Source organism: Opisthorchis viverrini (genome assembly GCF_000715545.1).
Source record: "Opisthorchis viverrini unplaced genomic scaffold opera_v5_354, whole genome shotgun sequence".
NCBI classification, from domain to species: Eukaryota; Metazoa; Platyhelminthes; class Trematoda; order Opisthorchiida; family Opisthorchiidae; genus Opisthorchis; species Opisthorchis viverrini.
In genome coordinates, this window is record NW_008752014.1 from 94307 (window position 1) to 117719 (window position 23413).

General features: G+C 40.1%; 1 protein-coding gene across 1 annotated transcript in view; it reads right to left on the minus strand.

Annotated features, from left to right (window-relative positions):
• T265_10336 (hypothetical protein) overlaps positions 1–23413 on the minus strand; it is a gene marked incomplete at both ends in the record, with an annotated part of 96175 nt that overhangs the window by 48816 nt on the left and 23946 nt on the right. Inside the window, 2 exons of the mRNA XM_009176676.1 lie at positions 1923–2062; positions 16677–16815. Coding sequence (XP_009174940.1) covers positions 1923–2062; positions 16677–16815 — 279 coding nt within the window. The remainder of the gene's footprint in view (positions 1–1922; positions 2063–16676; positions 16816–23413) is intronic.

The window sequence follows — 23413 nt, forward strand, 5'->3', positions numbered from 1 at the left end:
AATCCCATCGAAGATGAAGGAGCCCGATACTCATGCGGTCAGTGGATTCATAAGAAATTCAGTTAACCCTATGGTTGTAGCTAAATCAGTTTGAAGATGAGCGTATTTTATCACTTGTATGGAGCTCGGTCTTAAGTACAACATAAGATTGACCGAAACTTAAAGGTCATACTCACCTGGTAAGTCCTAGGAAAGAACAATGGACCAGAGACTGTTGTTGATTTTTCAGCAACCTCGTGCGTTGTAGGTAACCCGAAGCCAAGACTAATTCTAGTGCTCAAAATTCATCCATAAATCATGGTGTTGGTTGGCTGTGCTCCTGAACGTTCATAGCTTGTCTGGTTTTCTTGATGACAAGAGAACTCTAAGACCACTATGAAAGTCAGTTCCTCGGTGTGTGACCACGTTTTTCTCGCTGAGTTCTCTGTCTTTATCCTCATCCATGAGTGTTCTCTCGGAATCAAGCCTGACAGTCCCACTGACAAGAAGAATGGTGATCTGATTAAGCCTGCGGGGGCCGCTACCAAATTTGTTTCTGTTAGTATCCCTACGACCGTATCTTTCCAGCTGGATGAATCTTTTTGAAGGGATTTGTTTTTTAACGTAATATTACAACAAACAGTCGGCTCCACCACACATATTGCTCCATAACAACTCTGTCCCCTTGTTGTTGTTGAAGAAACATTTGTTTGGTAGCAGAACACACAAAAAATGAACAACTTGTGCACTGCTTGCTCTTCGTTGCCTTTGAGAGCTAGTTTCGCTTGACTGTAATGCGAAATGTTGAACTTGGTGTACTTGGTCTGTCATCGGCATCAAAACCATGTGATACCATTCAGTGGTAGGTATGGCCACTTATGTATGTTGACACGCCACTCGCCAGGGTTTGGAGGCACGCGGTTTATTTTGACAAAATCACCGTTGGTCCATGCTACTTGTAGACCGTCATATTAGGAATTTGAACGCATTGAAAATGCTATCGAGGATGACACAGTCACGTAAACTTTAATTCCGGTTCCCTTTTAGAAGCAAACCTCGCTTCTTTTGGAGGAGCACTTCCAGCCATTGGAATGCTTAATCCTCAACTTATAGGATTTCATGAAACAAAGCCTAAATTATGATAAGTGTTATACACATTCAACAACTGATGACAGACCATTGCGCAAGGAATTGTTGTTTCAGAGAACATTACAAAACTTTCAAGTACTGTAAACAAAACTACTCAAACCTAGTTAGAAATCACGATATTATCGATTTCTCGGGGCCAAAACTCCAGAGATAAGTGATACCGTTGAGCCTATTCTACACAACGCATAATCCTCAACTTATAGGATTTCATGAAACAAAGCCTAAATTATGATAAGTGTTATACACATTCAACAACTGATGACAGACCATTGCGCAAGGAATTGTTGTTTCAGAGAACATTACAAAACTTTCAAGTACTGTAAACAAAACTACTCAAACCTAGTTAGAAATCACGATATTATCGATTTCTCGGGGCCAAAACTCCAGAGATAAGTGATACCCGTTGAGCCTATTCTAACACAACGCATGTATATTTGCTTGTCAAATGTGGGCATATTATTGCCAAGGTACAATCTCTAATTGGATACTACTGTGTCAGTATTGTTCGACCCTTAAATGACGATGTCTTACTTGTGAACTCACAGTCAGTTAAGTCCGTCGTTTCGTTATGCTGGGATGTTGCAGTTAATTCGCCGCCACCTAAGACAGGCCAGCTTTAGCTGATGGTTTGAATTTAAGTGAAACAGCTCTTTGCAGAAAATATGACTTTTACCGAGTTGCCTGGAATGAACTTCTCAGAAGCAGGGACCTATCTTACACTTTCAGGTAATAGGATATTCTCTTTACAATCATAATTATGTGCAATATAGTTTTCTTCATCCAAAACAACTTACGTAAATCGGGAAGCTCATATTCAATTTCGATGCGAATCCACATGCCTGCCGACTTTGTTGTACGAGCCGCTAGTTCCGAGTGACGGCGGTGAAAGCTTTCAACGGCAATAAGACGATCACCTACTAGCAAACAATCGCTTCTGAGAAAGACCAGAAAGAGAGAGAGAGACCAGAAAGAGAATAAAGCGCATTAGAAATGTCGAAATATGACTGTCTCATTAAAAAATGTGGGGAATTTATAGGACGTAATAAAAACGGTTTGTGTGGAAACTGTATTCCTCTAACTGAGGAGCACAAAAACATGCGAGCGCTATTTGTCTCAGATTTTCCAACTAGGCTAACCTCAAGCTTGAATTTGATGCACACATAAAAACCTGTTCCTCAGACAAACTTTCCCGGATGATGTGAAATGCCGAGGCGGTTTCCAAAAAGAAACATTTGTATCATGTTTTATAAAGTAGTGTGTTTTGTTGATCGAAGGCTTGAAAACTTTGTGCACTGTGAAAATCGCCTGAGTTATTCCCTTCGGCGAAGAAATTGGTTTCTTTTGGATAAACCTGTCAAAGAACAAAGCATTTATCGTGAGCATCCCTTACGTTATTTTTAGTGCTGATGGTCTGCCAGGCCTTATGACGGAATGCATATCCCATGGTATTACTGAGAGTGCGTTAATCTGTCGTTCATCTTGAGGAGACGGTCAACATGAAGCCGTTGTAAGTATTTCGCGACTGATTGATAGGCGGCAAAATATCCTATTTAAGTGCAAGTTGTTCACACTGCTGGTCAGCTGCTTGTTGCCCAACGGCTTCCCTGCATTTATTTGAATTCACTTACAATTTTGTTTGACTCCAGTTCACAATTTTCCGACTAAAATGCATCCCCTGAGTCCCTACATGGCCCGACAGTTTGTAAATTTCATTTCAGTGCATGATAACCCGTCCCTCTTAAATGCTTCGATCAATGCTGTTATTAAACACAGTAGTACGCTGTCGCTTACAACCTCTTCACTTATCGAACCCACTATCTTTTCAAGATGTATTTTAAAAAACGACTCTCACTAGGTTTAGTTAGTTCAAACCTCAATAAACGACTTCGATTGTCTCTTAAACAACAATCAAAAATTCTGATGAATTTTATATGTGTTTTACCATTTCTTTACGCAGAGTTTGGAAGGCAACTCCTTATGAGAATATAGGTACTGCTTGATTCTTAAGATACCCAGGAATTTGGGAAGTACTCAAAATATTAGATACAAATGTTGGCTTCCGGCATTGTGGCTCTCCTCACTGACACAACCGTACGTTGACGTGTATACCAGTGGATTGCACGCAGCAAAATTGCACTCGGTTGGGTTTTGAACTTCCGGCAACATCGTGAATGTTTCAAGTGCACCACAATCCTACATATTTGCTATTTTAATAATTTTTACTCTAAATGTCTTGAGAACATACAACTGGATGAGAAGTTTTCGTTCCCTTGTTTGGATTAGGAGATGGCTTTACAAGTAAGTAAAAAAACATTTTTGAGAATGTTGAAGAGCCGCCCGCTCTTCTTCGGTAAGCAGTGACTACCTAACGACTTTTAGGAACTTTGTGCACCAACGATTTTACTAGTTTCATTTGTTTGCTCTGCAAAAGCCTTTGGTTTCCAGTGCGGTGCATTGCCCATTTCGCAGTTGAAGATTCACATCATATGAGATTTTTCAAAGTCTAGTGTCAGAAAGTAGAAGTCTGGAGAGTATTTTTAATGGTTTTTAGTGTAGTCAGGTCCCGTAATTTTTGAATAAATTTAACATGACGGAATTGTCTCAACTTGTACGATCTCCAAAGTGGTAGCGGCAATTATGCGGAAATTGTTCAGCAGTTTACGCTTCATGCGGTTTGGGTAGGTTTTACACTGATTTTCGGAACAAAGCAAAAGTTGACGCAGATCTCGAGATACATGTACGTTCAAAATGTCTTAATCAGAGCTATGTTCCTAGAGCCATAAACTGGCCTTTTAGATTTGGTTTTGTTTCTTTGAACTATAACAAATTAATTTACCTTTCCACTGATGTCCCTTTTTGACATTGCTTGAGTGCTTGTACTTCATTCCAATGGTTGAAGTATAGCGAGGTAATGCATCGCATACTCCATTTGTTCACTCCAACCCAGGTTGGTCGGAGTGGCAACGCTCCGTCGAAATTTGTCACTAGAGTTTGCATACTTGTGGGAGCCTAACAAATATCGTATAAAACAAAATGCACCCACTTGTTTTATTCGGTGCATAAGCTGTATTCAGCAGTCTAGCACTAATGCAAGCAACACGGAGTTTAGTCAGATAACCTCGGATATCAAATCACCTTGGATGGCTCCGCTGCAGAATCAAGTCTATGAAGTTTTCGTGTGCTAATCAAACGTTCCCGTGTCATGCTGGCAAGTTGCCCTGTGCGGGCATTAGAACGCAGAAGCATGCGTGGCAGTCTACGTATTTCTGCTGATAACCGCACAGCTAGTTTACACAATTCTCATCGACCCAGTCTAGCAGAAGTTTGATCGCTTACATGCATGATAGATTAAAATGTCTTCCTCGCCTAATGATTCGCATGGCTGGATGTGGCTTCAGGTTGAGCCTTATTTGGTAGGGTGCGATTAAGCGACAGAAGGAAAAGTGCATGCTAGCCTTGCTTAAGAAGGTTAGTGGAAGAATATAGCGGACCTACTGTGACGCTTTCAAAACCACATAATTTGAAAGCGCAAGCTGTCCAACGTAACAAGGTCGGGGACTACCCTCAGGAAATTAGTCAAATGATTGCCGGCTACAAATAACATCTCTGCCAGACCGCACAAAAGATGTTTGCGCAATCCATGGATATCCAAACGACGTGCCTTTTCGGGAAATAATCTGTTTCTCTGACAGCGTCGAACAGAAGTTTGTTTTCATGTGCATTAGCGATAGTGATCAAACATAATTCATTCTGGATTTATACAAGTAAACAGGATACTGTAAATCAAATTTGTGATAGGCCACTCTGCTAACGACCAAGTAAGAGAAAAAATAGTGGTTCAGTGCATATATTGCATATATTTCGACTAAACTCCAACTAGTCTGAACAATAGCCTTACAAAGGGCTACTCTCATTTATTTCCTAAACTGCACGCATAATACTCATCGGCTGCCTTGTTCACGAATACCATGCACCTTGTCGTGTTTGTTAGATCACAAAACAGCTGACACATCCTGTCAGTCAGCGTACAGTGTTTATAAAAAAATTGTTAACAAAATTTAACATTCACACAAACCGAAAGACAACTAATAAATGCGCACGTAACAGCGTTGTTCAAAACCCGCTCTTTTTAGAATGTGCATTTGATTCTGAATTACAAAGGCCAGCTTAAATGAATTAACGTGGTCGGTAAAAATGTGCGAATTTGAAGCGTGAGACATTCGACTGAAAAATGTAGTTCATCCGTTTGATTGAATTTCAGTCATAAGTGTGTAAGTAATAGATATAAGTAAAAATAACCAATACACATAAGTAATTAGTATTGTTCTTAGGTTTATTCAGCAATCCTTTCTGAAGATTTTCGAGATTTACAGGTTGATGTGATGTGTCATTCAACACGTGGTCCAAAAATGCACCCAGTTATATTTGATTGCCTGAGGCAAGCGTTTAAAATATCCCGCTTTTCACTGGAAATATTTTCTCAGCGTGGCACCACTGAAAGGCGGGATACAAACTTGATGACTACCAATGATAAAATGAAATCCAAGACTTGTATCTGGGTTGACCAAATTGTAAACGCGGTGGAAATGTGATTTTAATCATTCTACTTAGATTATGGAGATTTGCTTCTGAAAATCCAGCATTCCCCATGCAGCCATATAAGTTATCTCCGACTGATCTCATCCATGTTAATAAAGCAGCTTGAAAACGTCAACTTCCTACTTAGGCTTCAGGCTGAATGTTTTTCAGTTTGAATCTTGATGGCAAACGTTTTTTTTACGTTTACAGTTTGTATCTTAATTCTTTGGATATCTGTCAAACAGAAATCGTTGTTAAGTGTTCTTACCCTGACCAAAGTTTGGTGGGGGTCTACACCAAAATATATTTAATCCAAGTAGCTTATCCTGCGGCACTATAGATAGGATGGAAATTTTCAGTGCAGTCGGTTGACTGAAAAGTGAAGAGATATGCGAATGCGAAATTATGCTTTAAGTGAGTAGTCGAAAAGAATTGCAGATAACATTTTCCATGGAACAAATCTTCCTTAAATTAATAGTTATTGCAATCTGCATTCAAGGTAGTGCAGTTTGTGACCACTGTCAGTGCACTATCCCGAAACTAAACCTTGAAACAGATGTACGCTGCCGTAACATAAAATCGAGTTCGTTAAGTTAAAAATCAAATAACTGTTTGGCGTAACACACTACTCATAAGGTTGCGGAAAAACTTTTGACAGACCACGACGGGTTTTGCCCTTCCTGGGGGTCATCGAGTACGCGCAGTCCTGAAGTTTCCGCTATCTTCCACTTCAAATTAAATTGCACAAACTCAACTGGAACCCAGCTGAGTCTCTTGTTCATAATGTTTTCAGGCAACCGAATGTGGAATTATGTTATTAGCTGTGAATACTGGTGAGAATTGCAAGCCGACTCATTCAGAAAATCACTAGCGATCACAGTCATGAGCGCGATCATCTAATAAGCCGCAAATGTAAGGGAAGCCATCATGCAGCTGAGGATATTGGGACGCGGTCACAACTCCGTCAAAACACGGTCAAACATAAGCCCATGGATAGGACCCCATGAAGATTACTCGTCATTCAGATGTCATTATTAAGGTTCCTCAGTACTGAGATGATTGAATCATTCATCAGCTGGGTGAAACTTATTTTCATACCTCAATGGTATTCTGTGACTGCGCTTACTGATCTTTAGATCTTGAGGATAATAGCATAAAGTGCCTAACCAAAGGCTGGCGCGCCCGATCCCTCAGTCCCAACCTAATGTGTCCTAACCTGAGCAAAAACGCTGTACTTTGGGGGATCTGAGCATTAACTTTTTGATACAATCCACGATATGTCATACGCAAACGAACACAGTATATTTACAGACTTCCGGGCTGACAACGGGCTCAAATTTTCCGTTTCGGCTTCGGATTCCAGATTAGCAAGACCCAGTAGCAAATCCTCAAACCATTAGAACTTGAAGATGATTGAGGGTTTCAGGAAGGTAATAACTGCACTTGAGTTTACGCAATCTCTGATCGTGTGTGACGCGGTTGTGCGTCCTAAAATGGCATAAAAAGTTTTCTACAGTATCATTGTAATTCGCCTCAGTGTTCGATTTGTGTTTCAGAATACCCCCACATGAACTATGAGTAGATAAACATTTTCACAAGCTGATCACATACGCACAACAATATGCACGATGCCCTACGATTCCGTGACCAGATGTAAATCCTAAAGACAGAATTTGTTGTCGGGTGCAGTTGTTTACAGTTAACAGTTCACAGGCGATGGATGAAGTTGCCCTTTCTGAACATGCTGCGCCTACAGTCGTGCGTTCATTTCTTGTTTTGATAACTAAAACGTCTTAGGAAAAGATCTTAGGGATAAATTTGCCAAGAAAATTACACAATTACTTGTCATTGTTCCAAGAGTTTACACGTGAAATAGCTTTACGCCGGTTTTGTTTAAACCTCTATGACGTTAGCTGCGGTGTTTTATATCAGTGGAGACGCCTCCAAGAGTCATTTAAATGACACGAATTACGCACAGGTTTTTCCACTAGTGTCATCCTAGTGGCCGCCATATCAGTCTATTCTCACTTTACTCTGCTCTTAAATGGGTTGTGCAAGGGTATGCGAGATCTCAGTCTCTCTGTGAAACTGGTACGAACTTGTTTCCTCCTGTATGAGGCAAATGACAAAATTACACAGACCCTTACACCTACTTGTCAGTGGGATTAATAAACGGGAAAAGAAAACACAAAACACTTATCAGAAAGACAATTTTTTTCATTAGAATTTTGCTCTAATTTGTCTAGCAAATGTTTGAAACCAATGTAAAGTCTACGGTTTGAAATAAGTTCGGGGGCAGTGAATCAACCGATTGGTGGTTAAAATTTCACTTGCTCTGAAGTAACTCAACATAAAGTGTGAAGGACGGGCATGGAGAGAAGAAAACGGGCGATAATTCCTAGGTTCAGCAATGTATATTTTGCATTTACGTGTGCAAACAAACTTTAATGAGTCAGAAAATTCTTGGGCTTAATTGAAACCGCGAAGCTCAAATTTGTGGCTCATACTGAGTATTGTCCTAAATACGTGATGCTTAAATACTATATAGCAGCTGACGTCAAGTTATTGCGTCAGACTGGTTTGCATGTAATACCTAAATCAGCTGGCCAGTGATGAACTTTACGTTTCTTCTGGGTGAAACCCAATATGGCAAATTCTCGTTAACAATTTTCAGTGTATTGAATGTCGGCCTAGGTTCATTAGGAACAGTTGTTTTCAGAGTGTCATCATTCACAGAGTATAACGTTACATGTAAGTATGTGCATCACGAGTGGCGCGCCCAAGCAAAACTAACAAGTGGGTAAAAAATATCAGTTGGTCTTATTTCGGTGGCTGTGCACGTGGACAGAAACTCTGACCTGAGGGTCCAGTAGATCGTGTTGGCCACTATCCGATAATGGTCGTTGACCTGTTAGCTGAGCTGGGCAAGTTAATTGCAAATGTTTCATCCCCAATCAAGGTGACGCCACCATTGTGTCGCTAGGGCACGTGGTGGAGCGTAGCGATGGGTTAGTGGTTGTGCATGGGGTGAAATTCGTGCTTTACTATCCTGTGCCCTCTTTGTTCAGTGCCGGAGTGACCTCTGTCCTTGACCTCTCGAGGTTTCAGTGACCATCGATCAGTTAGGACACGGAGCAACCTGGACAAGAGCAACCCACCAAACGACCAAACCTGATCAAAGGTCAGCTCGGCTAGGAGCACTATATTGACACACAGGCAACACTACTCAACGCACAAACATCGACCCATCGCTACGCTCCACTACACACCCTAACAACGCACCGATGATCTCACCTCGACTCTTGATGAAACGTTTGCAATCAGATTGCGCAGCTTAGCTAACAGGCCATAACAGGCTAACGACCATAATGGGATAGTGACTACCCAAAAGTTTTACACCGAAAAGTGAAGACTACTGGACCCTTAGGTTGGACAGCATTAGGAACACGTCAGACCATCAGAGAACGAAAAACGACCCTCAACGATACCTGAGCTACCAACATCCTCCTCAATAGCAAACAGTTCGATTATCTCGCGTAGGAGTCATAATCCTTCCTGAGGGGGCAGTTGAGCATACCTTCATAGCTTTGAACGCTAGACACCTAAAGAAGCTAACTTTTTCTAGGGAGGAAACTGATGAACATGGCATGTCGTTCATTCTACAAAAGGTGGACCTGGGCACTCGGGGAAAGGACGTTTGAGAAGTGATTTCTAGCTTTTCAATAATGTTTTTTCAATCGTGCATGCTATTGAAAGACCACATAAAGCTACCTTTGGTCATGGTTCAAACAGCATATGAAACAGCATAGTTCATGAGTTCGAAACGCAGGTGTATAAACATCGGCCAGTAATAAAACACGGATTAGTCCGGCAGCCGCACTACATGACTACCAGTAAAATAGATTGTTAAACATAACCAGATGATGATTCAGCAACTCACGAAGATTAGCAATATGAGGAATTCAACGGCTTCCAGAAGACTGACAGTGCTAAACAACAAGGCGACATGAAGCAAGGGCACTTGTCTTTGGCATACAGATCCTTGATTCTTTCAAAAAAATTGACATACTATTTTGGAGTGGGTCTCAGGACAGAGTGTCTGACGCTTCAATAAAGTCCGTGAACCATTTTTCACACAGCCGTAGGTCGGTTGTCATGGGTAAATCGACACTTCATCCTTAAACATTTAAGGAAGCCCATATAAAAGCGGCACTAGTTTGCTTGAGTGTCTCAGATACTCTAAAGTTGATTAAGCCATCTTTCTGGGGAATACAGAAGGTTATCTGATATCCAGGGTGTTCTGTTTTATATTTCCCACTTGGCAGGTAAACATTTCTTACTATGCTCAAACGGCACACTGTGTCGGCAGTTTAGAACGGTTTGGAACAGAACGAGTCGAAACAAACTTTCCACTCCATCGGAGTTTTTGTTAATCGTCAAAGTGTTGCCTTTTCAGGATTTTCATCTTAGATGTGGTGGCCAGTTGATGGAAATATGAAGCTGTTTCCCAGCGTCTCTTTCGTTTGTGTTTAAACAGAAATATCTCAAAAGTTTCGAACCTGACTTTATGCTGAGGAGCCAGATATGTTCAGTAGGTGATGTACATCACCTCATTGTCAAAAGATCTTTTAAAATGTGGTTCACTTTGCCAAATGTATTCAGGAAAAAATGCTAAGCCGATAAACTGAGTGTCAAAAGTAACATTCCAACACGCTATCTAATCTATTGTAAACTGCAGTTTGCGCCGTTATGCTATATTTTTTTGGAAAACATAAGAAATATTTTATGATTCAACCAAACTTATCAAGATCACCAGGCAAAATGTGGTCACCATTTTGTCTAGTATGGACCGGAATTAAACGTGATCCAAGAATAAAACTTTAGAACAAAACGATTCCACAACGGTTTGAATCCAATCTGTGACAATCTCGTTAATGTCCGCACTCGTATAGAAGGCCAACAATTCACACACATTGATTACGTTCTCTCGCGGTCCTCAAATAGTCGTCCTCTTGGAGTGTCCTTATCAGAATACCAGTAAGATGATCATAGTTGTTGCCTACACACCCACACACAACCACACATTTGGGTAGAACCGCAAGGAAACTAAGCACGCTTCTTCCTTTCTGAACCAGGCAATCCAATTATGCTAATCAAGCCCACACGCAGAGACAGCAGAAACGGATGACTATCTGAGTCCAAATCTCCCGATACTGCTAAGCTTCGTTGTAACTCCAGAAGTGTGGGAATGTTCGTTCGTTGTTAGCCATTATTGTCTGTGTTTATGTGCGCATGTTAGACCCAACTTCAAGGCATGACAAATAAGGAAGAGTAGTAAACGATCGAGTTACAACGCTGTTACATACTCTCATTACAGTCGACTGTGCTACAGACTGTCATTTTGCGGTCTTGTCAGACACTGGAAGTTTGAAGGACGCTGATCATTGGTCATTGATCTCACTCTTTAATTACGTTTGCAAACACAAAGATCCACTATTCACTCCATAACTTTGTGTATAGAAATTCACCAGAACGTTTAGAGTACTGTTTTGTAAAGCATTCAATAATAATAATAAAATGAAAGGAGATTCGTCTGCTCTAACATAAGCTGCAGAACCTGTTATGACAAAGGATCAAGGGTAGCATACTGACACACAAAATATGGATGTCAACGGAACACTTTCCTGCACTGGACATGAAGTAGTAGCCTATGTCTCCAACAAAAAGTTAGTTAAATAGCGAAATAGTTAAGATGACCATCTCTACACTTACGTAAATAAACAGTGTCTCTGAACTATCGGAAATTTACCATGCTACCCTGTGCTTTGCTCGTCGATGGAACCTATTTAAACAGTCCCCTGACGCTGACTGAAAAACAACAATTAATGAAAGAACTTGGACAATCTTCAACAGGCTAGGAAGGAAATTACTCCGTAAACTTTAATCCGAGGTTAATTGAGTGGATTTCAATATTTTTCCAGTACCATCATCTCGAAAGTTTCGAAGGTACAATAAACTGCTAGAAACAGAAATCGGATGATCTCTTGAGGAATCTGGTGAAGCTATGAGGAAATAACAAGACGTCTTGGGTTAAAATAAGGTTAACGTGGATTTATTGTCAAAACTGACTGCCGATTCAAACCTCAACCACCTTTCCGAGGATCCTTACTGTACAACTGTGGAAATGGTTGTTCAGTGGATGGCAAATTTAATGAGCATTTGAAGTGGTTCGTTGCTTTGCATTTGGCTAGTAATCCATCAAATTCTTTTAGGGAAACAAAATTCAGACAAAGAAGAACTGGTAATCTATATGAAGGTTTTACCCATTCGAGGATCTTTAATTATTTCATAAAGTACGGGCCCCTGGTACGGAAGAAAATTAGCCGTGTTCACGTTACTCAAGAATGGAATTACACAGCGTCCAAGCAAAGGCTTGGCAACAAATACCGTGGTAGCCGTCATGTTGCAAGAATGATGATGTCTCTGTCTTGTCAAGAATCCCTCTTGGGTATATTCTTCATCGTGACGCTCTATTTGTTGTCTCTACAATGCGAGGGAGCTATGTTTTCGTGAGTCTTTAAAATCAGTGAATACACTGAAAACATTGAATATTATCCGTAACCACATTTCACACCCTCGTACACGTCGTCCTAATGGGGATTGATACTACCATATCATTTAAGTTTGCAGCAGAACATTCTGTTCAGAATTTTCATTCGTTTGGTTTCACCTCGTTTGCATTAGTCAAAGCGTGCGTTACGAATCGATGCTGATAATTACTCGGGAATAAAGCAAAAAAGAACCCGGTCTAATCACCTTTTCTTCCCTTATTAAGTGACAGATAAATTCCGAGAGGTTGCTTTCAAGCGACTACCTTCTGGAACATCTGCTAAACAATTCTCGCACCAGGCTATAGGTGTCAGTCAATGATTGCAACAAAGAAATTGTGCGGTGAATTTATCCATAATTCCGACTACAGTCGTCAGAAACGCAGCGCAGTTCTGAGCCTGTACTCTTGAACGGGTCATGCACCATAAGGTGTTACTATGATAGTGCTTCCTTTAAACTTGACAAATGTCTTGTTACTTCTAGTACTTGTGCTCGACAAGCCCGATTTTATCTAAGTTCCACTAGGAAATCAGTTATCCTCATCTCTTGGTTAAAATAAATTGGCATGTCAATAGAGCTTTTTAATTTTATCGCATTTTTCCAATCAGTGGAGTTTTGGCCGTGCTTAACTGATAGTAGAACTTAGCATAAAGTCATTTTAACCAAGTTGTCCCAATGAAGAAAAAAACTTTTACTTGAGAGTAATCGTTTTCTAGTTACGAAAGTCCCAGCAGCTGTGCAAGTCCGGAGAGTCAAGGCTCAGACTTTAGACATTCAGAGAGATATTTCATTCATGAATCATGAATTGCCTAGCGGTCAAAGATACCGTGCGATACCGTGCGATCGTGAATGTGCATTATGGGTGACGACCTCACCTAATAGAGTTTTTTTGAAGGGTGTGCCTTTGAAGAGTTTGGTTACAGGGGCTAGAGCCTCCAGAAGTGTTATTTTCGAGAATGGAACAAGTGTTGGCCTTAGATAAAAGTGATTCACGGTGAACAACCTCCATACCAATTGAAGTCATTCAGTAATGTACAAGAGCACCTCACGAATGCTCATGTTTATTAAGCATATTCTAGAAATCAGTACACAATGCATAAGCAAACTAAGAAAAAAACATAAATTTGATCATCTTAAACTGACGGCGTTAAACTGTGTGCACATCCACACCAAAACATACAAAACTTGGAATTTTCTGTTCTCCGGTTTCTCAAATGAAATTCAACACAAAGAAAAAAAATGAAAAATTGCGGCTATTAAGTTACATAATACCGCAGTTATCCACCTTCCCACAAGTTCTTTTTAAGCTTGCCTTTGACTAACTTTTTGGAGACTGACGAGGAAGTGACTTTTACTGAAAGCATGAATGGTTTGCTCAGTGCAAGCATTATGCTGTAATTTGGCATTAAAGCTCATATTCACGTCGCTGTCGTCCTCAAGATTGTACCAATTTTATCTGCCCGCTTTGCTTCTTGTCAAACAACGTTTGCCATACTAGAATTTGCTGCTTAAAAATCATTGCCAACCCAAAGTAACAAGCCTCTGATTACAAGAAAACGTAACAGATGACATTTGCTTTGGTCCCTCATGCCCGGCTGTGTTCACCAAATAGAGCGTTACCAAACTTGAAGTACTGCACTAAGTAGTGGATTGGTTATTGCATTACGTATATACATGTATCGCGATATCTCGAATACCGTATTAACTAAAGCATAAGGCGACCTGGTGTAGCATATTCAGTTGCCTACAAACATCATCAGCGAGAGATGCAGCTGAGGTCTAGGTTAGTCTCTCACAAAACCGAATTTGTTTGCAAATGGGTGGGCATATATGTCAGCATATATTTCCGCCCACAATGACAATCATCTTGTATTTCCTGCGAAAAATTTATACCATATCTGTTTGGATCAATCATTCCAAGTGCTCCCCTTTTCTCACCGCATCCTCAGGATAATAGCCTAAAGAATGCGCGGAATTTGCGGTTGTTCTTCTTATGAATATCTACAGGCCTTTGTGCAAGAATATAACTAGCTACCTCATTCATATTTCTGGAATATCCGAGTTTATATCCATCGGCAGAAATGGTTGGTTATATAGTTCTTTATACAGCAGGCAGGTTAACGTACTCTTCTTTAACCCCACTCGCCATATGCAAATATATGATCTGATGTCTGAGGATTTCTATGAACTTTTTGAAGGCGCGTGTGTCCTATCTTCTTTTGAATGTCGGCAGGCGTCTGTCCAAAAAAACATAAATTTGATCATCTTAAACTGACGGCGTTAAACTGTGTGCACATCCACACCAAAACATACAAAACTTGGAATTTTCTGTTCTCCGGTTTCTCAAATGAAATTCAACACAAAGAAAAAAAATGAAAAATTGCGGCTATTAAGTTACATAATACCGCAGTTATCCACCTTCCCACAAGTTCTTTTTAAGCTTGCCTTTGACTACCTTTTTGGAGACTGACGAGGAAGTGACTTTTACTGAAAGCATGAATGGTTTGCTCAGTGCAAGCATTATGCTGTAATTTGGCATTAAAGCTCATATTCACGTCGCTGTCGTCCTCAAGATTGTACCAATTTTATCTGCCCGCTTTGCTTCTTGTCAAACAACGTTTGCCATACTAGAATTTGCTGCTTAAAAATCATTGCCAACCCAAAGTAACAAGCCTCTGATTACAAGAAAACGTAACAGATGACATTTGCTTTGGTCCCTCATGCCCGGCTGTGTTCACCAAATAGAGCGTTACCAAACTTGAAGTACTGCACTAAGTAGTGGATTGGTTATTGCATTACGTATATACATGTATCGCGATATCTCGAATACCGTATTAACTAAAGCATAAGGCGACCTGGTGTAGCATATTCAGTTGCCTACAAACATCATCAGCGAGAGATGCAGCTGAGGTCTAGGTTAGTCTCTCACAAAACCGAATTTGTTTGCAAATGGGTGGGCATATATGTCAGCATATATTTCCGCCCACAATGACAATCATCTTGTATTTCCTGCGAAAAATTTATACCATATCTGTTTGGATCAATCATTCCAAGTGCTCCCCTTTTCTCACCGCATCCTCAGGATAATAGCCTAAAGAATGCGCGGAATTTGCTGTTGTTCTTCTTATGAATATCTACAGGCCTTTGTGCAAGAATATAACTAGCTACCTCATTCATATTTCTGGAATATCCGAGTTTATATCCATCGGCAGAAATGGTTGGTTATATAGTTCTTTATACAGCAGGCAGGTTAACGTACTCTTCTTTAACCCCACTCGCCATATGCAAATATATGATCTGATGTCTGAGGATTTCTATGAACTTTTTGAAGGCGCGTGTGTCCTATCTTCTTTTGAATGTCGGCAGGCGTCTGTCCTTTCTTTATGGTCTGACTATCGTGAACGCTGTTCGAGGTCCTCGGGTAGATGGTTTTAGCTCGGTAAAAACCGTACATTATCTTCCCTTAAGGGTTCATATAAGCCGAAGTGACTTTAAGATTAAACTGCTTCGGACCCAAAAGGCAAAGGAATTTACGAATGGTAGTGGGCTATCCTGCTAGAGAACACGGACGAAGGGTATGATGCTTGCTTCAAACATTTGCGTTATTCCACAGAAAAAGTGAAAAATGTTGACGACCATGTCGCTGCTTCAAATAATTTGATGTATTTCTTCAGTCAGGCCGAAGACATGCCCCTTCTGAGTGCTTAAGTTTCACTGCCACTCATTCTAGACTTCATTCTTTAGTGCGCACACCCACTCGTCGTAGACTATTGGAGTTTCTTCATTATACCGTACGATGTGATGTATTTTTGCTCATATTTCATACTGTATGTTTATTAGGAAAACTTTGCACTAACATGGTCCTAGTTAACAGAAAATTGAGGGGAGCACTAATGTTCTGAATAAAAATGAATAATACCGTTTTATTGGCATATAAAATCAACGAAAACCAATTGAGTCCGAGTTTCTGAGTCATACTATCTTCAATCCATTTTCTTCGTCTGCGGATTAATGCACTTTAATCATTTTGATGAATGATAACGACAGATTTTTCGGTTGTGTGTGTCTCTGTTTGACAGGTCAGCAGTAGAGGCTGAGATGACGGAAGTTCTACTTATGCATGAACAACAGTAGGATGGCGATTCGCAAAGGTGTGTAATGGTCACATTCTTTACGAACATGGAAACTATTCAGTTTCAAAATCGCACATGCGCCTTGATTGGGTTTTGAACGCAGCCCATACTGGCTTTTATTTTATCAGGAATTGACGCGTTCGTTGCGCAGCACAAGTGAAAACGCTTGAAGTAACCGAGGAACGTTCTAACGTTTCCTTGGGATAGTTATGTTATTTTGGAACTTACCGATCAGCAACGCTACCCGGTCGAATATTGGCAATCATTGGTGGTTCACGATTTTCCGCCCCATCAGCAACCGTAATTCCTAAATTTGATTCGTCTCCTTTCAGTAATTCAACAGTTAACCGACCAAACAGGGGAGTACCTAAAATGAAAACAAAACGATGTCGAGAATGGCTTAGAAATGCATGATGATATCTCAAGTCTTAAAACTCACCCACCACATTTCTACTGTTTTTACTTTTTAATTGCAGCCCAATATAGGAACTCTTTCTTATGATGTCATCGAATGACTATATCTAAAACAACTACATCTACAACATCTACAACAACTACATCCGCAACAACATTTTCCCTGAATAGAAAAACTAAGATCCTCCAGTTTTTCCACCACACGAATAACCTTGAAAAACGGATGTGATGTTTACGTATATTGTCTCTCGTTGCTTTATGCAAATCCGTCCCTCGTTAACTTCGGTAATCCGAAACAGAAATAAATTTGTCTAAGCGCAGATGGTAGTTGAAATCAGAATAACTTCCGAGACTGCATAAAATTAGGAATATCGAGTCACATGTCGGAAACTGGAAATGTGTAATACCAAATCACAACAAACTCAAAGTAAAAATGCTTCCACTGTTAAGGTAAGATAAGTTGAGCTGTCAACTTTACATGCTCTGAATTCATAGTACAAGAAACTAGGTTTTCTCTGTTAGGTTATAGCTCAGATTGTAAAAGATCGAAGATGAACAGTACGCCAAATCACATGGACTTATTATCAGAGGAAAGCGATATTTAGAAATGACAAATATTCTCTCGTTAGGGGATTTTATCCTGCAAATGAACCCAGTCTATTGTGAAAAGCCACGGAACACTGGACAGCTGTTTCGCACGAATTGGAAATAATCACCAATGTGAACCTTACGAATCTCCCATTAAGTGTTTAATGTACTGACCGAGAGTTCACGAGTTCGATACCCCCTGGAGTTTCGTGGGATACACCCTGCTATTTAATCCAATAAATCCAATAGATGGCTCTACAGTGGCTATCGGCCTTTCAGCATAGATGGTTTCACCTGCAGGGAGAAATCACCGGTAAAATTTCCGAATCTCCTTGCACTAGCAAATATCCATTTGCCGAAATTCGACTAGAATATAGCGCAGTTCAATGACTTTTCGCAGCAAGTTTCACACAATTGTGGATTCTTTATAAAGGAATCAGTAATTGTGGAACCAAGCATAGGCATACGTCCGCAAACAGTTGGTCAGTCGAAGCGAAACCTGACCTACCTTTTGAATGCAAAACAACCACCAAGTTGAAGCACATACGGATAACTTCATGCGCAAAAAATGCTCGTCTTAAGTCCTCAGCCCAAATCACGAGGTCGCAGTATCAGCAGGGTTTCCGTGCACTCGGAATAACGCAAATGGATCGACAATGAATTCCGCTAGAACACCTAAAGTGTCATTTAGTAGGATGTATCAAATGGGGATTCAGTGCTGAAGTGGTTTAGGTGTCACTTCAACAGGCTAACAAAAACTGACCACAAAAGTGTGGGTACCCAAGAAATCAGGTCATAGATATTTCGAAGACACCTCAATCCCAGTAGCCAGAAAACTGAGTAGATATAGGGTAAAAATCTTCACGATTTCTCTGCTCACCGTACGACAAGTTTTACTGCCACATTTTCAGTTAATTGATTGAAATCAGATGACGGCAAACCACATATCTGTTGTGACGGCCGCGTGTGACGGCAGGCAGATGAGCTGTGTGTGGAGCGAGAAGTTGCAATCTCTATGTGGGCGACTGTTTCTTCAAGCATTCATGGTCTACAGACATTTGCCCATAATATATTTACTAATTAAGAGGTTCCTTGTGTGGTACGGTGTTGGGCCTCTTTAGTTTGGAACACTGCAGTGGTTATTTATCTTGGAAAATAAAGAAATGGGAGCAGATGACTAAATATCAGTGGACAGACCACAATTTGTAGAAGGAACCAACCCGGGATTCATAATATACATATATATGTATTTTAGCTGGCCTCAGTGCATTCCGTATTGTAGAAACGAATACATAAAGGTAATTTAAGGTGAACGGACAAATCAAAGCAGAAGCAGCAGTCATTAAACCAATATTATTGCATTATTCACTTCGACAGAAACGCCAAAACACGCAGTGCGATTAGAAATGTTCAAGTCCATTGCTATTTTGATGCCACTGGACTAATACAGATATCTACGGTTTTGAAACAAGCTAATAATTCAACTACTTCCCACCACTGACATTTTACACTGAATTAAATACCAGGAACGAACATATCTTTTGATTTTCCTCGTGACTGAAGGGTCGAAAGCAGTAAAGATCTGTTCCAGTCAATTGGGGCCAAACAAACTGGAATGTGTTATTTATTTTAGTGTTTATTTTTTGGTTCATTCCAGGCAAGCTGCTGGATTTTTCAACCAATGACTTGTGCTTTTGCAGTATGTTTCCAATTTGCTGTAAGTAAATAATCAGGTATGGCAGTTAATCTGTCCTTTGTGTTGCTTTAAGTTCGATAAGAAATTGTGTGCTATAGCCTAATTAGGGACAGCTTAGGTCTTCGGGCATTAGGAAGAATACTGCCCTTTACATTCGGTTGCAATGTTCAAACTAGCATCAACAAAAGTAGCAACGACAGCTGCCGACCTACAAAGCATTGGGACACCAATACCCAAAATATCCGTCTCGTAAAGTGGACTACCAGTATCCCCTTCTAAATGAAGGCGGTTTCCTTCTGTCAAATAATTGTCAACCTAACCAGCAAATTAATTATCCACGTAAACGTCACTTCGACTAGCTGGCTAAATGTTTATACTCATGTTCGTATTTTATTGAAGCAGTCTGAACGCGCTTTTCTCTCTGAGTCTTATTTGACTAAAATCATCATGCTATAGTGGCTATTCGATGACTGCCTGATGGATGTCTATGTTCACATTACTCACCGACCTCAATTTACGTCTTAATGTGTGGTGTAGGGATCCGCATGTATAAACCAGATGGATGGTTTATCCGTCCTTTGAAAGAAATTTTTCAACCCAATATACTAAGACAATGGCAAAAGTCTCCGACTAAAGACAGTCGACTCTCGACTTGCGCTTAGCATTCTGTAACACTATTTGGTCGGGAAAACGGTCGCTTTCCTCCACACGTACCGCGTGATTGCATTTATCATTAGCTGGTTTACCAGAGGTTGTTACTCCTGAAAAACAGCGAACCAACTAAATAGCCAGTTCACCAAAATTCACCAGATTAAGTTGATATCTGAGGCTTGACCCAATACAAAAAATGGAACAGTTGGCAAAATATTTCTTACTAAAGCTGGAATTTTGTCAAACAAAGAATAACCGTGAAAAAATCTCCTGAAGGGATTTAAGGGACTTTATTCAACATTGGTAATACCAGTGTCAATGCTATTATTGAATATCAATCCGTGGAACGTGAGAACAGTCCGAAAACCGAGCGATGAGCACATGCTTATGTGTTTGACAAGCAAGACGGAGTTAATCACTGAGCTCTGTGCCATAGTGTTACCATAAAATAGGCTGTAGGTAAGCTTACCTTCAGAATACGGAAAAGTCCCGAAGCACATCAGCAAAGTGAAATTTTTGTTCATGATTCTGTTTCTTAGCTTGTTTGCTGTGAAATTTCACGACACAACGAGCGATTAGCGAACACAGTTTGGAGGCCCGCCGTACGAAAGTATTCCCCAGAATGCATCAAAAACAGCCATCCTTATTCATAATTACCGTAAATTTCAGACAATAATCCCAAATTTAACAGCACCACAAGGCTCTATCGCATCAGGCTTTTAAAGAGATCTGCTTTACTTTACAAGGACTCGTGACCTTTTATTTTCACCGGAACGTGTGAGTTGAAATTACTTTTATTCAGTTCGATATTTATCTGCACAAATATTCAACTTATAAACCGTTTGAAAAAACGTGCCACATTCCAAACTTTTACAAAACTAAACTGACCAGCGTCACAATTTTGTGACATTTCACTTTAAATTCTTCGAAACAACCCATTTCTACTGTCACTTACTAATCGATATGATCACGGTTGGCATTTATTCCAAACATCAGTTCGCTTAGGGACTAAATCTCGATGGATTTTGATGCAATTTCGCATTACCAAGGGTAAAGAATTTAGAAAAAAAACACTTGATGCTGTTTTGATTTGATCTTGCGATCACTGGGAAAAATATTGATTATGACCTATCGTGCGAACGAGATAATCAATTTTTCTGGGTATAAAAGCCTCCGTTTGTTTTTAAAGTTGAAGCAGCCCCCCTGGCTAATCAAAAATATCACGCTATTAGTAAATGGTACGATCGACCAAATGTCATTACCAAATTGATATGCGGAAAAGCATCCCTTAAACAGATGAGATACTAGATTTACTTACAGTTTATTTTCTGCCCTGCATGGACCTCTTTTATGCAACTCATCCATGTCAGCTTGCTCTCTAACAGGTTGATTTTATTGTGCACCTTATAAACACAAATATGTTGTTTAATTGGCTGCTTACAGCAAAATGATTTATCAAGGAGTTTTTGGTTAATTTCGAGTACAAAACTGAGAAGCAGTCTGCCGTATCAGAATGGCGGAGACAATTTCTTTTCATATGGTATCTGTTAGTCGGTCGCTATAATTTCCCCTTTTCTTCTATGAACCAGATTGCTACTCCTTGATCCTGAAAAGCTCGACTGAACGATCGAAACTTTAAAAGTCTGTAGACCTTCTCTACATATCATATTTTTAGCTCGCTTGATGGGTACTCTGTTGTATCAGCATATTGCACACCTGCAGCAACTCTACTACAACGCGTTTACACCTTCCTGAGTATCTCAGTTATCAAACAACCAAACAGCGACAAAAATAAATATGGAGACAGCCATCAGTCGATGTTTATGAATGCTACTTCAAAATGCATATTTGTTTTTGAATCTGCAGCAGCTTTTTTGGCTTTGTGACGGAAAATTGGGGACAGTCGCAGAATACTTCAAAATAGAAATAACACTTTTACGGTTTACATTTTCACGGGACCGAATTTCGTACCAGTAGTGAGGACTAATTGAATGGCATTTGTATCCAAGTCGCTTTGTGGTAAATCTACGAAGTTACAGATTCAATCTTGCAGTTTTCTCATGCTGCTGGGTTAAGATGGTTCTCAAATGTTGTACCGGCACCCACATTTTCTAAATGTTCGAGCTCAAGCATCTTACTGGCGAACGTGTTGGCCGACAGAACCGTTTGCCATGGTCGTTCGCAAACTTTTAAACCCGCTCCTTCCAAAACACAACGACAATCCTGTATGAGATATCTTTGTTCTCCAGACTTACTGTACAGCTGAGTGGGCTAATATTTTTGGTAAACATGAGAATGGAAGAAATGTCGGAAAATGCATGCTTTCCCTTTACGATATTGCTCACTGCATAGAACATCTAGGAGTAGAACGAATTGTTCTTCCAAGCAAGTGAATGAGTGAGTGGTGCTACGTATGACTAATGAGGTCATACGTACGGGTTTAGGTCTTTGTAATTTGGCTAATTTTTTAGGATTTATTCGTGCTCCTACCAGGATGCATAATAAATATGACTAAGGGATTTCGGCTTTAGTTGCACCTTTAATTTTATCCATTTGAAGAACAGTTTCCCAGCCGTACTAAGCACCATTATGACCAACAAAGGCCAGTTGGCTACAAACCGCTCCTCAGAAGCTGAGAGATTACTCTCCCCGGGGACACCAAAAACGGATAGGCTTTAGGCGAACACTTATGGATCTCCATGTATTGTGTTTTCTCATTAATAAGCCTCATGAAGTGACTAAATTAAGTATCAGTACACTTAGTTAAAAGCAACGTTTTCACGTTTTGTACGTCCCGATCCGTGAAATTTTTCTCTGTACGAAGTTATTTTCATTTGGGTGTCTGCTTCGTGGAAATACTTATGGTCTAACCGATTTAAATAGGTTTTACCACAATCCTGCGGTTCCCATCTATTTTAATGAATTTGAAGGAGTGGTGAGGAGATATAGGTATTCTAGCTTGCTTTAACAATCTCCATATTCATGAACACAACTATTGGAATGTCCAGAAGAGTGAGGAACTTATTCATACGTCAGGCCGACAAAACATCGAGTTGGATTTTGACGTGAGTTTTTTTAAAATAAAAGGTTTTCAACTTTCAGTTCAGCTTGAGGGCCCAGCTCCCTCTGATGATGAGGCTGAGCGGAAACTAGTGTCCGGTATCGCATTTTTCAATCAGCTATCCACCTACCTTGATTAAGCTACGTAGACCTGTGAGAATATTCGTTTATGTGCAACGAACCAGTGTAAGTCTACTTATCGATGCTAAACATTAGACAGTGAATTAGTGAACAACGGTAAAACCAGATCCAGACGATGTACCTTCAATGTCCAATAACATCCAGGTGTTGAATGACTCTGGGACTTGTCTTTAGTAATTTGCTAACATTCAGCGCATAATTTCAAGCAAATGGGAACCTTGGTTACTGAGAAACGTCATTAGATAATTTCTGAAAGGGCAAAACGAATGCTTGGATAGCGGGATTTAAATGGAGTGATTTACCACAGACAACTTGGCGCCTTTTTTCATCATGAGTTTACTGTACTTCTAACGAGCTGTTCTACCTCAGCAAATAAAATTTGGAAATATGCTCACTGATAAATCCTGAACAACAA